Here is a 19,883-nt window from a genome sequence, read left to right as displayed (position 1 = left end):
TCTGGCATACAAATGCAGATGGGACTTGGGCTGGGAGGTGGGAAAGTGGGCCCATCTTTCTGCTTTCCTGTAATGACCCTAAGCTGGACAGCTGACCTCCACCCCACAGCATGCCCTTGGAGGACATGGCCAACTCTAGGGGAAGAGGGAAACCCATGTCACTTTTAGGTCCATTCTAGGATGTCTTCTGATCCACACAATAGAGATATCATAGAGCAGTGATGGCAAACCTTTTTGAGACCACATGCCATGCCCAGCCCTGCCCCAGAGACCATGCCCCTACACCAGCACTCCCATTGGGCTACTGGGCAGAGGGGCAGGGAATGTGAGAAATGTCCCCAGGTGTAGTGGAAAGGAAGAAAGGAGCAGCTTGGCCAGAGTCCTTCTGCTTTCTAGAAATGAACCCTGGATGGGGGGAAGGAGGGGGACAATGGTGCATGTACCCACAAAGAAGGCTCCACATGCCCTTTTTGGCACATGTGCCATAGGTTTGCCATCATGGATCTAGAGCAACCCATACACACACTTTATAAATAAGAGCACTGATGCCCATAAAAGGGGCATGACATGATTTCCCCAGGGTTATGAACACAGCAGGCAATAAAAGTGGAATCTAATGGGGCAGCTCCATAGCATAGCAGATAGAGTGCCAGGCCTGGAGTTGGGACATCCTGGGTTGCGATCTGACCTAGCCATTTCTAAGCTGTGTAATTCTAGGAAGTCACTTAAGCCCAATTGCCAATCTTCTGTTTTAGAATTGATCTTAAGACAGAAGGTAGGAGCAGCTGGGTGGCTTAGTGGATTGAGAGCCAGGCCTAGAGATGGGAGGTCTTGGGTTAGAATCTGGAATCAGACACTTCCTAGCTGGGTGACCCTGGGCAAGTCACTTAACCCTCATTGATTCTAAGATGGAAGGTAAGGGTTTAAAAAAAAAGACAGAAGGTAAGGTTTTTTTAGTGGGATTTGAACCCAAGTCTTTTGACCTACAGAGTTCCTTATATTAGCATTTCAATATATGTCTCACAATTCTATCAGCCTCTACCTCAGAGACCTAGTCTATGTCATTCCTCTAGGTAGGAGTGACTTCCTTTATTCCACATAGTCACAACCCACCCATCTCTCATTGCCCAGCTGAGTCTGCCTTCTCTGGCTACACCAACAAACACTGATCTCTCCCTTCTCTGAATGCCACCAATACCACCAAGTATATAGAGATGATGGAATCCAGGGGACAGAAGAAGGGAAGAAAGAAGAGAAAAGGGGAGAAGAGAGAAGAGGAGAGGAGAGGAGAGGAGAGGAGAGGAGAGGAGAGGAGAGGAGAGGAGAGGAGAGGAGAGGAGAGGAGAGGAGAGGAGAGGAAGAAGGGGGAAAAGAGGGGAAGAAAGGAGAGGAGAAAAGAGAGGAGGAGAGGAGAAGAGAGAGGGGGGAAAGGGAGGGGAGGGGAAGGGATGGGAGAGGCAAGGAATGCTAGTGGGAGCAGAATCCCAGGGCTGGCATCAGTGGAGTCAGAAAGTTAATTGTGTTCCCATCAGAGGCCCCTGGGCAAGGCCTGGTTCATCTCTGAGAGCAGTTCATTTTGGGTTTCCTGTTTTCAGCATTTCTTTGTGAAACATTCAGAGGGGGTTTCCAGCCAGTGAATAAAGCCAGAGAAGCTTCATCTCTCTGGCCTTGCTTTGCCAGCTCTAGTTCATACCACTGCACACGTACACACTCTCACACACACACTCCCTCTATCTGCCCATACTCTCAACCCCCTTTCCCCACACCAGCCTGGGATGCCCTCTCATTGACCCCCTCATCCCATCCTTGCTTTCCCAACCCTTCATCCCCTCAACAGTAGAAAGTACCCTGGATTTAGAGACAGAATCTGGGTTCAAATATCAAACACAAACTGTATGATTTTGGTAAAATGGAGATAATAATCCCACCTACTCTCAGGGTTGTTGCCAAGGCTGACATGAGATAATATTTATAAAGCACTTAGCCTGACACATAGTCAGTGATTAATAACATTTGTGTTTTTTCTTCCTTATTAAGCACCTATCATGTGCCAGGCATTGTACCAGGGGATAGGAATACGATGACAAAGAAAATAAACAGAGACAGTTAGGTGGCTTAGTGGATAGAGAGCCATGCCTGGAGACAGGAAGTCTTGGGTTCAAATGTGACCTCAGACACTTCCAACTGTGTGACCCTGGGCAAGTTACTTAACCCCCATTGCCAGCCCTTACTTCTTTTGTGCCTTAGAACCAATACTCAGTATCAATTCTAAGACAGAGGGCAAGGGTTTAAAAAAATAAAAAACAGAATACATACAGTGTTGCATATCTGAAGTCCTTGCATTTTGCAACAGGAGGCAGGGCGGTGTATTTTCTCATTTCTTTCTTCTTCAGAGCCAAACATGCTTAATATAATGACATATCATTCCATTTCATTCTTTTTGTTGTTCATTTCATTTTCTTCATTGTGTATTGTTTTCCTGGTTCTGCTGATTTCACTTTGCAACAGTTCATGTCAATCTTCCCGTGTTTCTCTTCATCATCATCATCATTTCTTCATGTATGATCCCATTCCATTTGGGTACACTGTTTATGCATTGATCATTTACTATGTTTCCAGTTCTTGAAACATCTCATTACTAAGGCATCAGAAATAAACTGGATAGACACCAGAGGAGAGCAATAGTATTAGTGAAGGACCTTGAACCCATCCATCTGAGGACCAGTTGAGGAAGTTGGGGATGCTTGTTTAGCCTGGAAAAAAGAAGGCTCAGAGGAGGACATGCTTGTCTCCAAGCATTTGGAAGACCATCATGAAGAAAGGGGATTAGAATTGTTCTATTTGGCCCCAGAGAGAGGAATCAAGAAAAGGGGGTTGGGGAGAAGGAAGAGTAGAGTGGCAAATTTAGGGTTGGTGTCAGGAAAAATTTTCTAACTATAGGAACTGTCCCAAAGTGGAACAGTTTATCTTTGAAGGTGGTGGAGTACCCATCCCTAGAGACCTTCAGAAAGTAGCTGGATGATCATGTATGTTTCTAGTGGGTATTTTTTCCAGCCATTGGTTTTTCAGTCATTTCAGTCATGTCTGACTCCATGATCCCCCATTGGGGGTTTTCTTGGCAAAGATACTGGAATGGCTTGTCCTTTCCTTCTTGAATTCATTTTACAAATGAGGAAGTTGAAGCAATTAGGGTTAGGTGACTTGGTCAGATAACTAGTAAGTGTCCAAGGTCATATTTGAATTGATTGAACTAGTTCAAGAATTCTTAACCTAGGGTCCACAGCACCCCCCCCAAGAGATCTATGGATAGATTTCAGGAAGTCTGTGAACTTGGTTGAGGGAGGAAAGCCCATTTTTATTTCAGTACAACTGATCTCCTAAATAATCTTATATATTTCTATTTATCAGCCAGTCTACAAACATCAAGCATCGATTATGTGCTAAGTGATTGTACTAAATGTGAAAGATCCAGAGAGGCCAAGGGAGAGACAAGATACAAATAATTAGGTGCATGACCCAGCAATACCACTGGTGGATCCATTTCCCAAGGGGAGAGAATCTTTATGTTCCCAAATATTGATAGCAGCTCTCTTTGTGTTGGCAAGGAAGTGAAAGAATTTAAGTGGCTTGCTCAGGGTCACACAGATGGATGTAAGGCTCTCTCCATGTTGTGTACAAAATGGGTAAAGAGAAGTACACCAGGTCATTGGGAATGGGAATGCATGCTAACAAATGAGGGCTGACTCTATCAACGGAAGGCTTCAAAGGAGAGATAGGGCCTGAGCTAGCATCCTTAGACATAGTGCACAGCCTCTGCAAATGCCTGCAGGTGAAAGGTTTCAACTCTGGGTGTGTGGAACCACTGCCAATCTTGTTTGATTGAAATGTAAGCTGGCTGAAAGGAATTCAGAGTGGGAAAGGTTGGTTTGAGTCAGAGAGGGGCTGAGGCAAGACTAGAACTCAAGACTCCTCATGTTTTTCTGTTCTTTCCTCTATACTTGGAATTCGAAATCTTTTCTTTGTCCTGTACTCCTTTGGCAGTCTGGCTGGCATTTTTAAATACAAAGAATTCCAAAGAAAATAAATTCTATCAAAATACAGATATCAAAAACATTCTTAAGTACATGGATCCCCCAGTTAAGAACCTCTACTAGCAAGTAACATGGACACATGACTAGAACATTAGACTTAGAAGCAAGTTTGAAATCCCCTTCAGACACTTGCTAGCTGTATGATTCTAGAAAAGTCACTTAACTACTCTCTGCCTCAGTTTTCTCATCTGTAAAATAGGGTTGAACTTAGTGGCCATATTCTGCTGAGAGAATTCAGAGTTCTATTGGGAAGAGGAATAAAGAATACAATTTCTTTTAATTTCACAATAATTCATTGAGCTCCTTCTAGGTGCCGGATACTGTGTTAGGTTTAGGGGACAGGGATTGAACCTGAGCTTTGCTGAGGGTCACAAGGCTAAAGTGAAACTACTTCCTTGCCTTCTACTCATTATGCAACACTGCTTCATAAATCTACAGGTCTACACTCAATCAGAAAGTGGAAGTGGAGCTTGACACTGAAGAGAAAGTTGTTTATGGAGAGACAGAGGATGTGGGGGGATGGCTTAAGGGGAAAGGTGGTGGAGAGGGCTCTTAATTAAAGGCCAGCCCCTGCTTCTCTGACCATGGCTCTCCTACAGGGGCCAATCTGTGGAAGTGGCCCCTTCCTGCCTTGGGTCCCTCTCCAGCTTGGGCTTTGAATTCCTTTTCCTTGTGGGGATGAAGAATGATGACAGCATGAGAGAGGAAGTCCACTTTAGGACAGAGAGGCAACTCTGGGACAGCTGGAGGGATGAAGCATCCCCCAAGGGAGACTTGGTCATCACTAGAGCCTCGACCCTTGGCCCACCCACTCTCTGACTCAGCCCCTGGTATGTCCTTCGATCACTATCTCTGAGCTTTGGCTTCATCTTCTTCCCTTGGCCGTGATAGTTCCCCCAGGTCTTTTCCTGAGCTCTTGGGACTGGCCCCTACATTCTTGGCCCAGACTCAGCCAGCAGTGCACATGGCTCCCTTTGGGGCCATCAGATGCCTGTGTTAGCAATAGTCAGTTACACATACACACATATACAAACATTTTTACACTCATGCATCCATACAACACAGAACACACACATAAGAATCAGCAGACTCAGAGTCTTGTGTCCTGGGTTCTAGAGTCAGCTTCAAAGCCCATTTACTGTGCCATTTCAGCAAATGATTTCCCTCCTTGGGATTTTGGGCTCTTTATTTCTAAAAGGAGGAAGAGGAGGTCAGGACATCCAAGGCTCCTTTGAGCTCTCAATTTCCATCCCAGTTGAGGATTGGAAGAGATGGCTCTTTAAAGGCCAGGGATCCTCCAGGGACCATATCCTCCCACCCTTTTATTTTGCAGATGAGGAAACTGAGAAACAGAAACCTGAAATGGTCTAGTGAAAGCCTTGCAGGGAATAAGTAACAGAACTGGAAAGGGAACCAAATCCTCTGGTTCCAGATCAATTGTTATGACTGATTCAGTAGATAGATAGATAGATAGATAGATAGATAGATAGATAGATAGATAGATAGATAGATAGATAGATAGATAGATAGATTAATGTAGGGTTTAGAACAGGGAGGGACCTTAGAACAGGGAGTGTCAGAGCTGGGAGAGACCTTAGAATGGAAAATATCAGAGCTGGGAGAGACCTTAGAAATTATCTAGTCCCACACCCTTATTGTACACAATAACAAACTGAGGCCCATAGAGGTTAACTGACTGAACTGGGGTCACACATGATGGTCAGCATAGCTGGGATTCCAACCTGTCGTTGGACTCTCAACAGGCGAACCCAATACTCTGTCTCCCTACTATAAGCTAATGCCTTCTCCTTCTCCCTTTTCTTGGTGCCTTGTGTCTCCCAAAGGTGAAAGTGGAAAACCAGTACGATTACCAGGACATCACCAGCATTGTGGCTATGGCCAAGACTTACGCCACCACAGAAAGCTTCATCGATTCCAAGTACGACATTCGGATCCAGAAAATTGGCAACAATTACAAGGCCTACATGTGAGTGCTGTGGGCTAGGGGGGATGGTGGGAGTGGGGACAGAATGGAAGAGAGGAAGGGGGGGAGAGAAGGGAAACTTTCCTTAGAGAAGCACTCAGGTAGGGAGAGAAAGAAATCTTTCTTCTTCCCTTTTCCACTTCCTTAACCCCCAGGCTATCAGACAATTGATAAACATTTATTAAGCTCCTGTTATATAGCAGGCAGTGTGCTAAGTGTTGAGGATACAGAAAGAAGAAGAAGACGGTCTCTGCCCTCAAGGAGCTTACAATCTAAACTCCATCTGATCTTTGGGAGGAAAGTGTCCAAGACCGTCACTGCAGGGAATTCTTATTCATCCATTCTGCTGGTTTTGCTTCTTTTCCCTTATCCTTTGCATATCCCCATCTTCTAGTCAGTGATAATCCCACTTCATTTCCTATTTGAAAGCCCAAGAAGATCAAAATCTGTCCACAGTCAGCTCCCACCAGAGAGTCAGAAGGAGCCAAGACCCAATACCTCCTTCCTTCTCCCAATTCCTTACCCAATTTCAAAAGGACTGTTTTGGAAATCCAAGAAACTCAGCTCAAAACTAACTCTGATTCTTCCTACTTGAAGGACCTCCTTAAAGTTACTCCCTGTCTCCAAGGCCTGTTTTCCTCCTCTTATAAAATGAGGCAGTTGAGCAATCTGACCTCTCAGATCCATTCTAGTTCTAAATCTAGGCACTCTGTAGACCTAAATTTCCTTATCTGTAAAATAGAGATTGGACAAGATGGCCTCTGAGGGCCCTTCCAGCTCTAGAGCTATGACTCCATGACCTTTAGACCTCAGTTTCCTCATCCATAAAATGGAAGAGTTGGATAAGATGGCCTCTGGGGTTCCTTCCAGTTCCAAAGATATCCCATGACCTTTCTAGGCCTTAGATTCCTCATCTGTAAAATGAAGAGATTACTCTAGATGATCTCTGAGGACCTTTTGAGTTCTAAAGCTATAATCCCAATATATCTCTTGATCTCAGTTTCCTTATCTGTCAAATAGAAGAGTTGGACTCAATGGCCTCAGGCTTTCTAGCTACAAACCTATGATCTTATCTTCAAGCAGAATTCTTTCTTGAATGTTAGACTGAGGAGTTTGAGCTTTATTTAGTAGCCATTAAAAAGTTTTGAGCACAAGAATGGCATCAGTATAAGTAGCATCCACATGGAGCCTTAGCATTCATTACAAAGAACTTTCACGCTATTGAAGAGCCCATGTGGCCCAATGGAACACTTGGAGGATTAGTCAATCTGAGTTCAACTCTTGCCTCTAATAATTATTCTCTATGTGACCTTGGAAATTTGTTTTTTTTTGTTTGTTTGTTTTTACCTTTTTCTGGGCCTTGAATGCCTTGGAAGTGAAGTAAGGGAGAGTATTAGATGATAAGCCTAGCAATTAATGAATGTTAGTTGATTGGCTGATTGATTCTAAGGTCCTTTCTAGCTCTGAATCTCCCAACCAATCAGTCCTTGTTCCTCCTACAAGCATCTCTCCAACTCTCCCCTTACATCCTTACATCTGCTGTCACCAAGCCACTCATTTGTCGCTGTGTCCAACAAAGAATGACATTTAGTATCTCCAGGCCTCCATTTTCCTATATGCTATAGAAGACAGAGGAGATCACTCCTTACCGCATTAGGAAGAAGCATCTGGAGGCCCTTAGAGAATGATGCTATAGAAACACAGTGATTTGGAAAAGGGCATCTCCCAGCTGGCCCCTGGTGCCTGGCCAAGTTCTGCCTGAGATCAGTCTATGAAAGTGAAATAACAATGTTTCCCGCTCTCATAGGATAATTCATGTCAGATCTAAGCCAGGTACTAGGGATCAGTCTTGGCTTTGTCTAATAATAATAGCTAGCATTTTGAGAAATCTTGGAAGTTTGAAAAAGCACTTTACCCATATGGTATTATCTCAGATAAAATAGTCGTGAAAAAATCTAATTATATATATTTTGCACATTAATATGAATAAGGTATACATTAATATAGAATCATATAATAATCCCCCCCAAAATTCTGTGAAGTAACTGCTACTTTTTGCCCCATTTTACATATAAGGAAAATAAGGCAGGCAGGTGTGAAGGAAATTGTCCAAGGTCACAAAGCTAGTAAGGGTCTGAGCCTGGATTTGAACGTGAGTGTTCCTGACTAAGTCAACCACTGCTTCCATTCCACACGTAACTGCCTAATAAGGAAGGGATTCAAGAAAGAAGAGGGACAAGGCCGTAAGGAGCATTTCTAAACTGGTTAATATTCAGTTCTACAAACAACACAACCATCCAATACTCTAGGGAAAACATCATTAAGTTCCTGGGACTTTGATAATTATAATCTATGTGACCTTGGACAAGTCAGTTAACTTCCATGGGCCTCATTTCCTTGATCTGTAATATAAAAAAGAGTTGGTTTAGATAACCTCTGAGATCCCTTCCAATTCTGAATCTAGGATCCTATGATTTAAGCTCCATGGGCCTCAGTTTCCTCATCTGAAATTTGAGGGAGTTAGACTAGATGACCTCAGTGAACCTTGCTAAATTCCCAGTCTATGATTCTGTTAGTATACAATCCATCTGCACTCCTTTTTCAAGAAAGCCATCCCCCTCCTAAAAGACTGATCAACCAGCAAACATTTATTGAGCACCTACAATGTGACAGTTGTGGTGCCAGGCTATAGTGATACAAAAACAAATGTAAGAAGAGGCAACATGTACACATATAAGATATTGATTGTATTTTCCAGTATTTTGGAAGAGGAAAGGCACTAGTAACTAGGGGAGATTGGGGACAGTTTCATATAAAAAGAAAAGGTGAAATCTAAGTTTTGAAGAATAAGGGTCAGGGTACCTAGGTGGCTCAGTGGATAGATGGCTTGGCCTAGAGATGGGAGGTCCAGGGTTAAAATTTGGCCTTACACACTTCCTAACTGTGTGACTCTGAACAAGGCACTTAACCCCAATTGCCTACCCCTTACCATTCTTCTGCCTTGGAATTGATATGTAGTACCAATTCTAAGACAGAAGGTTAAGAAGGAGGAAGAGTAGAGCAAGAAGAAGAAGGAAGAGGAGGAGGAGGAGGAGAGGGAGAATGAAGAAGGAAGAAAGAAGAAGAAGAAGAAAAGAACAAGAAGAAGAACAAGAAGAAGAAGAAAAGCAGAAGAGGAGGAGGAGGAGTTGGAGGAGGAAGGCGAAGAAGAAGACAAAAGAAGAAAAAAGTAGTAAGAAGGAAGAGGAAAACGAAGAGAAAGAGATAAAGTTGAGATGTAAGAAGGGAGTGCATTTCAATGCAATAATACAAGAAAATAAACATTTATTAAGCATCTACAATGTGCCAGAAACTCTGCTAAATACTGGGGAAATAATTAATAAAAAGAAACATAGCCCCTGCCCTCCATGAGCTTCCAATAGAATCCCAGGGATGAAGGACATCTAGACATAGGCACAGAGATGCTCTTCCTTCATGGGAGTGTCCTGTGCCCAGAACCAGGTGTTGTCTAGTGTCAGACTCCTGGATGTGAGATACATAGCCACTTCCCTGACCACTTCTAAAGACCCTACATGGAAGGAGCACAGGGTTCAGAGTCAGGGGTTATGGGTTCAAATTCCAGCTTGGTATGAGCTCCCTTTCTCTGTGCCTCAGTTTCCTTCTCCATCAAATGAGCTCCATGACTTTGGAGGTCCCCTTCCTTCCAGCCCCCAACTTCAGGTTCCCTCTGTGCCCTTCTAGCATCTGTCTCTGGTCCATGATGATTTCATCCCACAATGTTTCTCATTGTGCCAGTTCTTTCTTGACATTGGCATCTCTGTGCCCCAGTTTCCACCTCATAGAGATTACCTCATTGCTGCATCCATCATGTGAGGCCTTCCGCCAGGCTGACAACTTCTCTCTGACATTGGCAGTGGCATTTCCTGATTCTAGGGCTGGTCCACATCCAAGGGAAGGTGTTTGCATTAATATGAAGCTACGGAGCCTCTTCCTCCCCAGACTATTCCTTTTGTTCCTTTGGTCAGCTTCCTGTGGTCCAACAAGGCTCTTTGTGCCTATGTGACCACTGACTATAATTTCTTACCCTAGAATGATTATAAGTTTTATTTGGAAATCTTTCAGTCTCCTACTTTGCTTCCCCTTTTCTGTTCTATTTATTTATTGAACCCATACTTTATCTGTCCTAGTGAAAACTCTGAGACAGAAGGGAAACCGGTAGGCAATTGGGGTTAAGTGACTTGCCCTAGCTAGAAAGTATCTGAGGTCAGATTTGAACTCAGATCCTCCCATCTTCAGGACTGGCACTCTATCTACTGAGGCACCTAGCTGCCCCCATCTTTATATTTTTGTATGTTCCCAGTATGTGGTTTTGAGTTTTTTCTACTACAGTAGTTTTGTCCAGTCATTTATTCATTCACTTCATTTATTCATTTGCTCCTAAATCCACTCAGTCATCATATATTAAATGATCATGATTCTATCAGTCATTACAGGAAATGCAAAGATGAATGAGACATGGTCCATGCCCTCTAAGATCTTACAATGAAATAAGGGGGTATGGCATGAATATACAGACCTGGATTCCATGGCAGAGACCATAAGTGAGGCACAGATGAAGCACTGTAGGATTCCTAAGAAGGGTAGGATCACTTCTTGGGGAATGGTCTTGGAAGGCTTCATAGAGGAAGTAGCATTGAAGCTAGACCTTTAAACACAGGCAGAGTTTCAATAGGCAAATAAGTGAAAGGGCCTTCCAGATGGAGGGAACAGCATGAGCAAAGGTTTGAGGGTGGGGAAAACATAGGGCAGGTTCAGAGAACAGACAACAGGATACTTTGGTTTGCTTTGAACCTAGGACGCATGTGAAGAAGTAGTTATTTGGGGTTAAGACTTTTGTTCTAAACAGAAAAGAATGGTCACCCAACTGCCAGGCATATGGAAATCCCACATCCTGAATGGCTTCCCCATAATGTTACAAAGTCTAGCCATGGGTCTCTTCACTGACTTCTTCTACAGCCCCAGGTAGATCAGAGCAATGATGACCCCCAATTGCTACTCTCCCTGGGGAACACAGACACAGACCCTGCCCCAACCTTCTCCCCAAGGAGGTACAGAAAATATTCACATGGTCAAAGCCTTTCCTTTTTTTCCATTTTTTGTTCAGTCATGTCCAACCTACATAATCCCATTTGAGGTTTTCTTGGCAAAGATACCAAAGTGGTTTGTCATTTCTCTCTCTCTCTAGCTCGTTTTACAGATGAAGAAAGTGAGGCAAACAAGGTTAAGTGATTTGTTCAGGGTCACCCAGCTAGTAAGTATCTGAAGACAGATTTGAACTCAGAAAGATGAGTCTTCCTGTCTCCAGTCCTTATCCTCTATCCATTGAGCCGCCTAGCTGCCTAAAATGGTAGTATGATCTCAATTCAATTCAATTTTTTAAAATGAGCAATTAAACACCTACTCTGAATTAGGTGCAGCTGAGATGACAAGAACTAAAGAAGCCCCACCCTCAAGGAGGGAGATAAAGCATGTCAAAAGGACATCATTTGAGGGCACTGATAACTGCCAGAAGAGGGACAAGGGAATCAATAAAGACTTCACAGAGAAGGTACCTGAGCTGATCCTTGGGGGGGAAAAGCCAAAAAAACAAGGATTCATGAGGGGTGAAGGTGAAAAGATAAGAGATGTGCCTCAGTTGCTTCATCTGTAAAATGAACAGTTTGGACTTATTGAGCTCTAAGGTCATTTCTTCTACTAAATGAGGCTCCAACATCACACTGGTAGTGAAAAACCAAGCCAAGAAGAGGCAGTGTTGCATTATGTTTAGAGCACTATTAGAATCAGAAAGAACTAGGTCTCACATTGAACGCATAGTACCTGTATGATCTCAGACAGATTACTAGACTTCTCCTGGTCTCAGTTTTATCATCTGTAAAATGGGTTAATTTAAATGACCGTTCAAGATCTAAATCTATAATCCTGTGATCTGAACTGAGATCCCATTTGGACACATAATCCAGGGTCTTTCTATTATACCACATTGCCTCTCCTGGAGAGTGGTTTGTTGGGAGGCTTTGATGGGACTAATTCAGACCTTTTATCAATGGCTCTTCCCTCAACCTCTACTGATTTTTACCATCTCAGGGGTGGCCTCACAGACCACTAACCCTACTCACCTTGCTACCATTTTGTTTTAGCTGTTGAAGAGCAGACCTGACTGTGCCTGCTGTCCAACAACCTGGGTGGAGATTCCAATACAGGGAACAGCTAAGAATATTGTTTGAGTACAGCTCAAAGAATACAGCTAAGAATACAAAACTAGAATAGTGTGTATGTGAAGGAGAGTCATGGGAAACTAGGCTGGAAAAGCAGGTTGAGTTCACATAATTTGCCGCCTTCCATTTCCTGTGAATGCGTACAAATTTCTTATGTCTAGCCACATGAGGCCAGCCCCAATTTTCCAGTTTCCCCTAAATTAGTTAGAGCTGGACAGCTCCTGTCACTACCGACAGTGTGAGTCTCACTGAAAAGACCATCTTTAAATAGCAATGGAGACTCTCCCATACCCCCAACCACACAGTTTCTGAGAGTAATAGTAATAGTCTCCAACAATTTGTCATCCAACCTTTTCTTGGAGATCTCCACTGACAGGGGATTCACTCTCTCTAAAGTAGCCCAAGCCACTTTTGGACGGTTCCAATTCTGTGGAAGTTTTTCCTCACCACAAACATAAATCTGTCTCTCTGCAACTTCCATCCACAGCTCTGGGGCCAAGCAGAGCAAGTTAGCAAAAGCCAGTTTGGTAGCTGGGATCCCTCCCTTTGCATAAAGAAAGTTTCCTTCTATGATATGGGGACTGGGGTGGATGGAAATGTGGGAACCAAAAGAGGAGGATTTCTTTCTATGATTCACCCTTGGAATGTGGACTTACATTGTGAAAGAGAAGATTAACTTCTGAGAATTCATCAGAAAGATTGGGAAGGATTCGCAAACCCTTACAAGACCCATAAGAATCAAAAGTAGAAGAAAAATGGCAGAAATAGGTCTACAAGAACACCCCCTATTCCTTGTCCTTCATGACACACTTTTGGTAACTTAAAAATTTTTTTTTCATACACAACACATTTCCACATTGGTCATTAGTAAAAGTATAAAATCAAAACCTCAAAATAAAACCATAAATACACTGATGTGAAAGTTAGTATACTTTGATCTGCATCCATTCCCAACAGTGTTTTCTCTAGATATGGATAGCATTCCCCATCATGTCTATTTTCCCAGATCATTATATTGCTCAGAGTAGGCAGATTTTCAGTTGATCATCACACAATATTGCTGTTACTAGGCATGATGTTCTCCTGGTTCTGTTTATTTCACCCTGCATCAGTTCATGTAGGCCTTTCTAGCTTTTTCTGAAATCATCATGTTCATCATTTCTCATACCACAATAGTATTCTATCACCAACATATACCACAATTTGTTCAGCTATCCCCCAGTTGTTGGACATCCCCTCAATTTCCAATTCTTTGCCCACACAAAAAGAGCTGCTATAAAGATTTTTGTACAAGTAGGTTCTTTCCCCCTTTTTATTATCTCTTTGGGACACAGACCCAATAGTGATATTACAAGATCAAAGGGGATGGCCAATTTTATAGCCCTTTGGGCATAGTTCTAAATTGCCTTCCAGATTGGTTGGATCCATTCACAACTCCACCATAAATGCACTAGTGTCCAAATTTTGCCACATCCCCTCCAACATTTTTTGGTAACTTTCTAAGAATGGAAGAATGGTACTCATCTAATTGGTCCTGAAGGCTAATTCATTCAAATTGGGGTGGGAGAGGACCAGAGACAGGAACCATTGGGGTCTCAGTTCCTAAGGTCCCCAAAGTGGTCTTAGTATTCCAGGACACATAAGGCTCAAAAAGTAAATAGGAATGGAATTGCAGAGGGCCTTGAGTGACAACCTAAGAATTCAGACTTTATTTGAGAGGTAGATTGAAGGATTTTAAAAATAAGTAATGTCATAATCAGAACTATGTTTGGTGAAGATTAAACTGGTCAATGTGTGTGAGGTGAGTTAAGGATAAGCAATGGATACAAACCAACCAGTTAAGAAGCACATGAGGATTTGAGACAGATGATGCATGTAAGATGGAGGCAGAGTCAACAAAATTCGATGATTCCTGGAGTTCCATCCATTGAGTATGGAGGAAAGAAGGAATGAAGGGAAGGAGAGAGAGGCAGAGACAGACAGAGAGAGAACCATTTCAGGGATGACAATCAAGTTTTAAGTCTAGGTCACTGGGAGAATGGTGCTATTATTATCTGAGAAAAAATAAGAAAAGTAGATTCTTTTTCTTGGAGGAAAAGATGATGAATTTCATTTAGGGCATGTTAAATTAGATATCCAGATGAAGCTATGTAATAGTCAATTGAAACTATAGGATCATAGATTTAGAGCTAAGAAGAATGTTAGAGGGCAGCCAGCTCAACCCTATCATAAATAGATGAGCAAAATGAAGTACAGGAAGATTAAATGATTTGCCCAATGGTACACAGCTGGTATGATTTTGAACTCGGATCTTCCTGACTAGTTTCAATGCCATAATACTGTCTTTGTGAGAACAGAGCTTGAGAGAGAGGTTGAGACTCAAGATACAAATATGGAGTCATTCGCATAGAGTAGTCAGATGAAATAGATGATAGAAAAAAAGGGAGCGGGGAGGAGAGACAGACAGAAAGAGAAACAGGTAGGCACAGAAACAGAGAGACAAAGACAAAGGCAGAGAGATAGAGTCAAAGGGAGAAAAGACTGAAGGCAGAACCTTGGGGAATACCAACATTTAGAGAGGACAGAAAGAAGTTCCAATTAAGAAGACACAGAAGGTGACACAGAAAGGCAAGAGGACCAAGACATAGTGGTACCTGGGAAGCTAAAATGGAGGGGGGGTTCAAGAAGGGTTTGGACCACTGGGCATCATCCCATAGAGGTGATGGAGGGTAGAGACTATTTAAAGGGTACTGGGGGGCGGGGAGCTAGATAGCTCAATGGATAAAGCACCAGTCCTGGGGGTGGGAAGTTCTGGGTTCAGATTGGATCTCAGACACTTCCCAGCTGTGTGACCCTGGGCAAGTCACTTAACCTCCATTGCCTAGCCCTTACCACTCTTCTGCCTTGGAACCAATACACAATATTAGTTCTAAGATAGAGAATCGGGGTTTGGTTTTTTTTTTTTTTTAAGACAATGAATTTGGTCATTAGGTTAAACGCCCTGATGCTAGCTTTTAGAAAATGATCTCAATGGAGACGTGGAGGTGCCAATGAACTCAGCTGTTAAGTTTATCAGACAGCGGAAGGTCTCAGTCAGGCAGAAGTCGTTGCTGCATTTTCCTGGCTTTGTCCCAATGTGTCTTGTTAGAGGCTCTCAGCATTTTCTTAGATCCAGTCTCTCAACATACTGTTCATGCATTTATTAACTCGCATGTGGGAACTCCACCCTTCGACACAATGTCTTTGTTCCCACCACTGCTCTGGGTTCTGCTCAGCCCTTCCATTGGTCATCATATATCATTTGTGGCCGTCAAGTGACCTTCCTCATAGACTGAAGAACAATTTCTTTAATGGTTGCCACCCTGTTCTGAGTGGTCACGGGATCACAGACTCATAGAACATTAGAGCTGGAAGGTCAGCTTCTACAATCCCCTCATCTGGCAGATGGAGAAACTGAGGTTGAAAGGGGTCATGGGACTTACCCAAGGTCAAACAACAAGTTCTTGCAAGAGTCAGGACTTTACGCTGCTGAACCTGGGAGTCATGAGGGGAGATTTGGTTTCAGTCCTGCCTCAGACTTACTAGCTCTGGGACCATTGGCACGTTGCTTCCCTTCTCTCAGCCTCAGTTTTCACATCTTTTAAATGGGCAAATTAATGCCTGCAATACTTATACTGAGAAGATTAATTTTGGGAAGATAAATGAGACCATCTGTGTAAATATTATTTAGCATTGTAATAACGACCACATCTAGCATTTATATAGTACTTTAAAGTTTGCAAAGCACTTTACATAACAAACAGGAAATAGTGGCTACTATTATCCCCATTTTACAGAGGAGAAAACTGAGTCAAACGGAGCATGAGTGACTTGCCCAACTGACAAACTACTAAGTAGCTGAATGAGGTTTTGAACTCAGGTCTTTCTTACTTTCCCCTAAGCCCTGGATGTTCTTCTCCTCTTTACTCCTTCTCCTTGCTCAGATATCCCTTTCATCTCTCCAAACTGCATGCTTTGCTTTCTTGCAAATCAGGCACAATTCTTTGCCCCAGTTTTCACTTTATTCCTGCAGCCCTCGCCAAGGAGTTTATGAACTGAATACATTCCACTTACTCAGAATTTCATTATATAACATCACGCCGACCCTCAGCATGGCACAAGGCTAGGCTTGGAGTCAGAGGATGTACGTTCGTATTTCAGGGCTGAGAACCCAAACAAATTGAACTTCTCCTGCCTTGGTTTCCTCAGCTACAAAATGAGTGACTGGGAGTCTGAAGCCCTTTCCAGCTCTAGATCCAGAATCTTATGGCTTCTCCCTCTTATCACTTCCCCAAGAGTCCTGGCCTCATTTAAGGAGATTCCAGAATCCCTAGTTAAGGAGTTCTTAACTATATCAGTGACCAAGACCCCTTGGGCAGACCCCAACTTGGAATAGGTTTTTTAATTTAATCACTTTGTGGATTTCCCCAGGAAATCAATTACATTAAAAAGTGGTGTGGTTTTTTTTTCTCACCCAAGTTCCCAGATTCCCTGAAATCTACCCATGAACCCCAGGGTAAGAGCCCCATCCTAGGGACTTGCCCTTCCCCATTTCTCCTCCTCAGGGATAGAGCATCGTGGGCTTCTGACTTTTCATCTCTGAATGTGTTTTCTGGTCCCAATACAGGAGGACGTCTATCTCAGGAAACTGGAAAGCCAATACAGGCTCTGCCATGTTGGAACAGGTGGCCATGACTGAGAAGTAAGTAAGGAAGATGCTTTAGTGATTGGAACCAGACCTTGGTGCGAATCCCAGTTCAGACACTGACTAGCTATGACTCTGCCCAAAGCACTTAGCCATTGTGCACCACCTCCGTTTCTTGGTTTGTAAAATTGTAATTCATTTTGTGACATTACAATGAAGACAGTGTCACTTCATTACTAAGGACTCAGTAATGTCAAAGGTCCCTTCCATTTGGGAAGAGAGAGTACCTCCGGGGACTAGGAGGAGACCGGGTACTCTCCCATGGGACTCCCCAGGAGTGGCTGAATAAGGTCCTCTGAGTCAAGGGAAGGGGAAGAGTAGAGGGCTTCTGCCTAAGATGGATCCACCCTTCCCAAAAATGCCTTTCATATGAATTTTTTTTTTCTTGTACCAGATCTGTAATTTAGTTAGTATAAGGAACACCTAGCGGGGAATTCTCTCAATTGATGCAAAGCAAAATCTGCTTTTCAGTTTAGTCTTAGAGAGTTACCTATGCTGTTAAGTGACTTATCCAGGGTCACTGTGTCTATGTGTTGGAGGCAGGATGGAAACATTGGTCCTACAGATTGCAAGATGCCCCTCCAATCATTGCATCATTCTGCCTCTCATTCATTTGAATCTTAACACATTTTTTTCTCACAAATAAATGAAAGCCACAGTTTTAGCAGAAGGAAAACAGAAGTTGAGTCTCCTAAACTACACAGGTCCTTCTCTCTGCCTTTGACCTTGAGTTTTCTGTCTGAGGAGGAAGGCATTGACACCGACTCATCCACTCTCTCCTAATGGTGCCAACCAACCATCAGATGCCATCAGATTCTCCACTGCCACGAGGGATGCAGTCAGTGACCGTGGATTGGCTCACCTAGAAACTGACCCCCGGAACTTGGCCTCTTCCACACAGGGTGCCAGCTAAATAAATGAGCTCAGAATCATAGAAGCCCAGAAACTGAACCTGAAGGAGATGAAAGGGGTCCTTGGACTCATTCTACAGATGAGGAAACCGAGGCTTAGAGAGATGAATTCCTAGGACTATAAGAGCATAGATTTTAGAGCTTCAGTTTCTCAGAGGATTGAAAAATACTCTCCACATGAATTCCCTTCAACCTCTAACTCTACAATGACATCATTTGAACCCAGATCCTATGACAAAATCCAAGGCTCTTTTCTCTACACCCACTGCCTGCCTCTCTTAGGGAATGATTTTCCGGGAGACTTGAACAAGAGGAATACAGACCCTTCTCAGCTGCCCCTTTCTCTGAGATCCTTAGTAATTGCGTGACCTCGGGCCAGTCTCGGCCCATTTTGCCTCAGTGACAAGAACGTGGCAAACCACTCTGTGTCATTATCCAGAAAACTGATTGTCGCCACACAGAGCCCGGCACGACTGAAATCGACGGCACTTTCCCCTCGTCCTCCCTGAGAGGGTAAAGTGCCGTCGATTTCAGTTTTGGCACTGGATGATCCAAGCTGACCCCAGCAGCTGCCGGACAGCCTGCCCGGGCGGAGTCCAGCCTTGCTGCCTAATCCCCCAGGAGGAGGTGCCTTCCTCGGGCATCCTCCTTTCCAGGGATGCGCGTGGGAAAGGCCTTACTCAGAGCACTGGAATTTGCTTCACTCTCCAGGGCAGCCCCTCTCCTCCCTGCCTCCCTCCCTCGAGGATGAGCTCCCCCTGAGCCTCCCTGTGGGGCTGGGAAAGGAAAGAGGCCTTACCAGGCCCCCACAGAGGAAAGAGCCGCCCTCCCTTCCTGCGGGCCGCCCGTGCCCTGCGTAACCTCCTGGCGGCGGGCAGAGAAGGGCCGGCTCCGGGTTTGAGTGCAGCGGCCTCGAAGGCCCTTCTGGGTCCTCCGTTGGATCCCCAGATCACTTCCTTCCCTGGAGGGCCGAGCATTTTCCTTTGCAGCGGCTTGGTGGGTTTGCAAATAGTGGATAAGGTTGGAAGCCGTCGGCGTTCTCAGCCCCGGTCCTGCGCCTTGGCCATGGCCTCCTCTTAGGGCCCTCGGAGCTTCTGGGACCTGGGAGAGAAGCGGGCCCAGGCTTGCCATTTTACCATCAGAGATCCAGAGGAAATGCCTTGCCCAAAGTCATTCAGCCAGTAAGCGTGGAGGAAAACGACTGTGCAGTGTTTAAAGTGCTGGACCTTGAATCAGGCTTGGGTTCAAATGCTGCCTCAGACACTTTCTAGCTGTGTGATCCTGAGCAAGTCACTTCACCCTGCCAGCCTCGGTTTCCTCCTCTGTAAAATGAGCTGGAGAAGGAAATGACAAACCACTCCAGCATCTTTGCCAAGAAAACCCCAAAATGGAATCTTAAAGAATTGGACATGAGTGAAATAACCAAACAGCAGGAGCTCACTGGGCATGTCCCCCAAGTCCAAGGCTCCCTTCACTAACATTTCCTCGGAGCCAGCCTTGGAGGTTCGAGGCTCCCCTCTGACATAGTTCTAACTAACTACGTGACCTCAGGCAAACGTCCCTCTCTTTAGGCCTCCTCCTACTTTCCTCCTTTTTCAAATCAGAGAGATTGGACGAGAAGACTTCCTATGTCCCTTCCAACTCTGAATTCTCTGGTCTCTACTTCCCCACTCACACTCAATGCCGCCATTTTCCTCCCCAGTAAAACCAAGGCATTGGCCTCATTACCCATTAAAGGCCCTTTGACCAGGGATTGGAAGATTTCCACTAACATGGTCCCCAAAGCTTTGAGGATTTCTAAATTCCTTTCTTTTTTTCCAATTTTTTTTAAATTAAAGTTTATTTAATGAATTAATTTAGAATTCTCCATTCCTTTCT

At 43.9% G+C, this 19,883-nt stretch overlaps 1 protein-coding gene across 2 annotated transcripts in view; it reads left to right on the top strand.

Annotated features, from left to right (window-relative positions):
• SYN3 (synapsin III) overlaps positions 1 to 19,883 on the top strand; it is a 511,134-nt gene that overhangs the window by 466,525 nt on the left and 24,726 nt on the right. For both annotated transcript variants that reach the window (XM_001366239.4, XM_056798821.1), the window contains 2 exons: positions 5,936 to 6,078; positions 17,017 to 17,091. In XM_001366239.4, the coding sequence (XP_001366276.1) occupies positions 5,936 to 6,078; positions 17,017 to 17,091 (218 nt within the window). The remainder of the gene's footprint in view (positions 1 to 5,935; positions 6,079 to 17,016; positions 17,092 to 19,883) is intronic.

The sequence above is a fragment of the Monodelphis domestica genome, chromosome 5 (assembly GCF_027887165.1).
Source record: "Monodelphis domestica isolate mMonDom1 chromosome 5, mMonDom1.pri, whole genome shotgun sequence".
NCBI classification, from domain to species: Eukaryota; Metazoa; Chordata; class Mammalia; order Didelphimorphia; family Didelphidae; genus Monodelphis; species Monodelphis domestica.
This window is presented reverse-complemented; position numbering and strand designations above follow the sequence as displayed.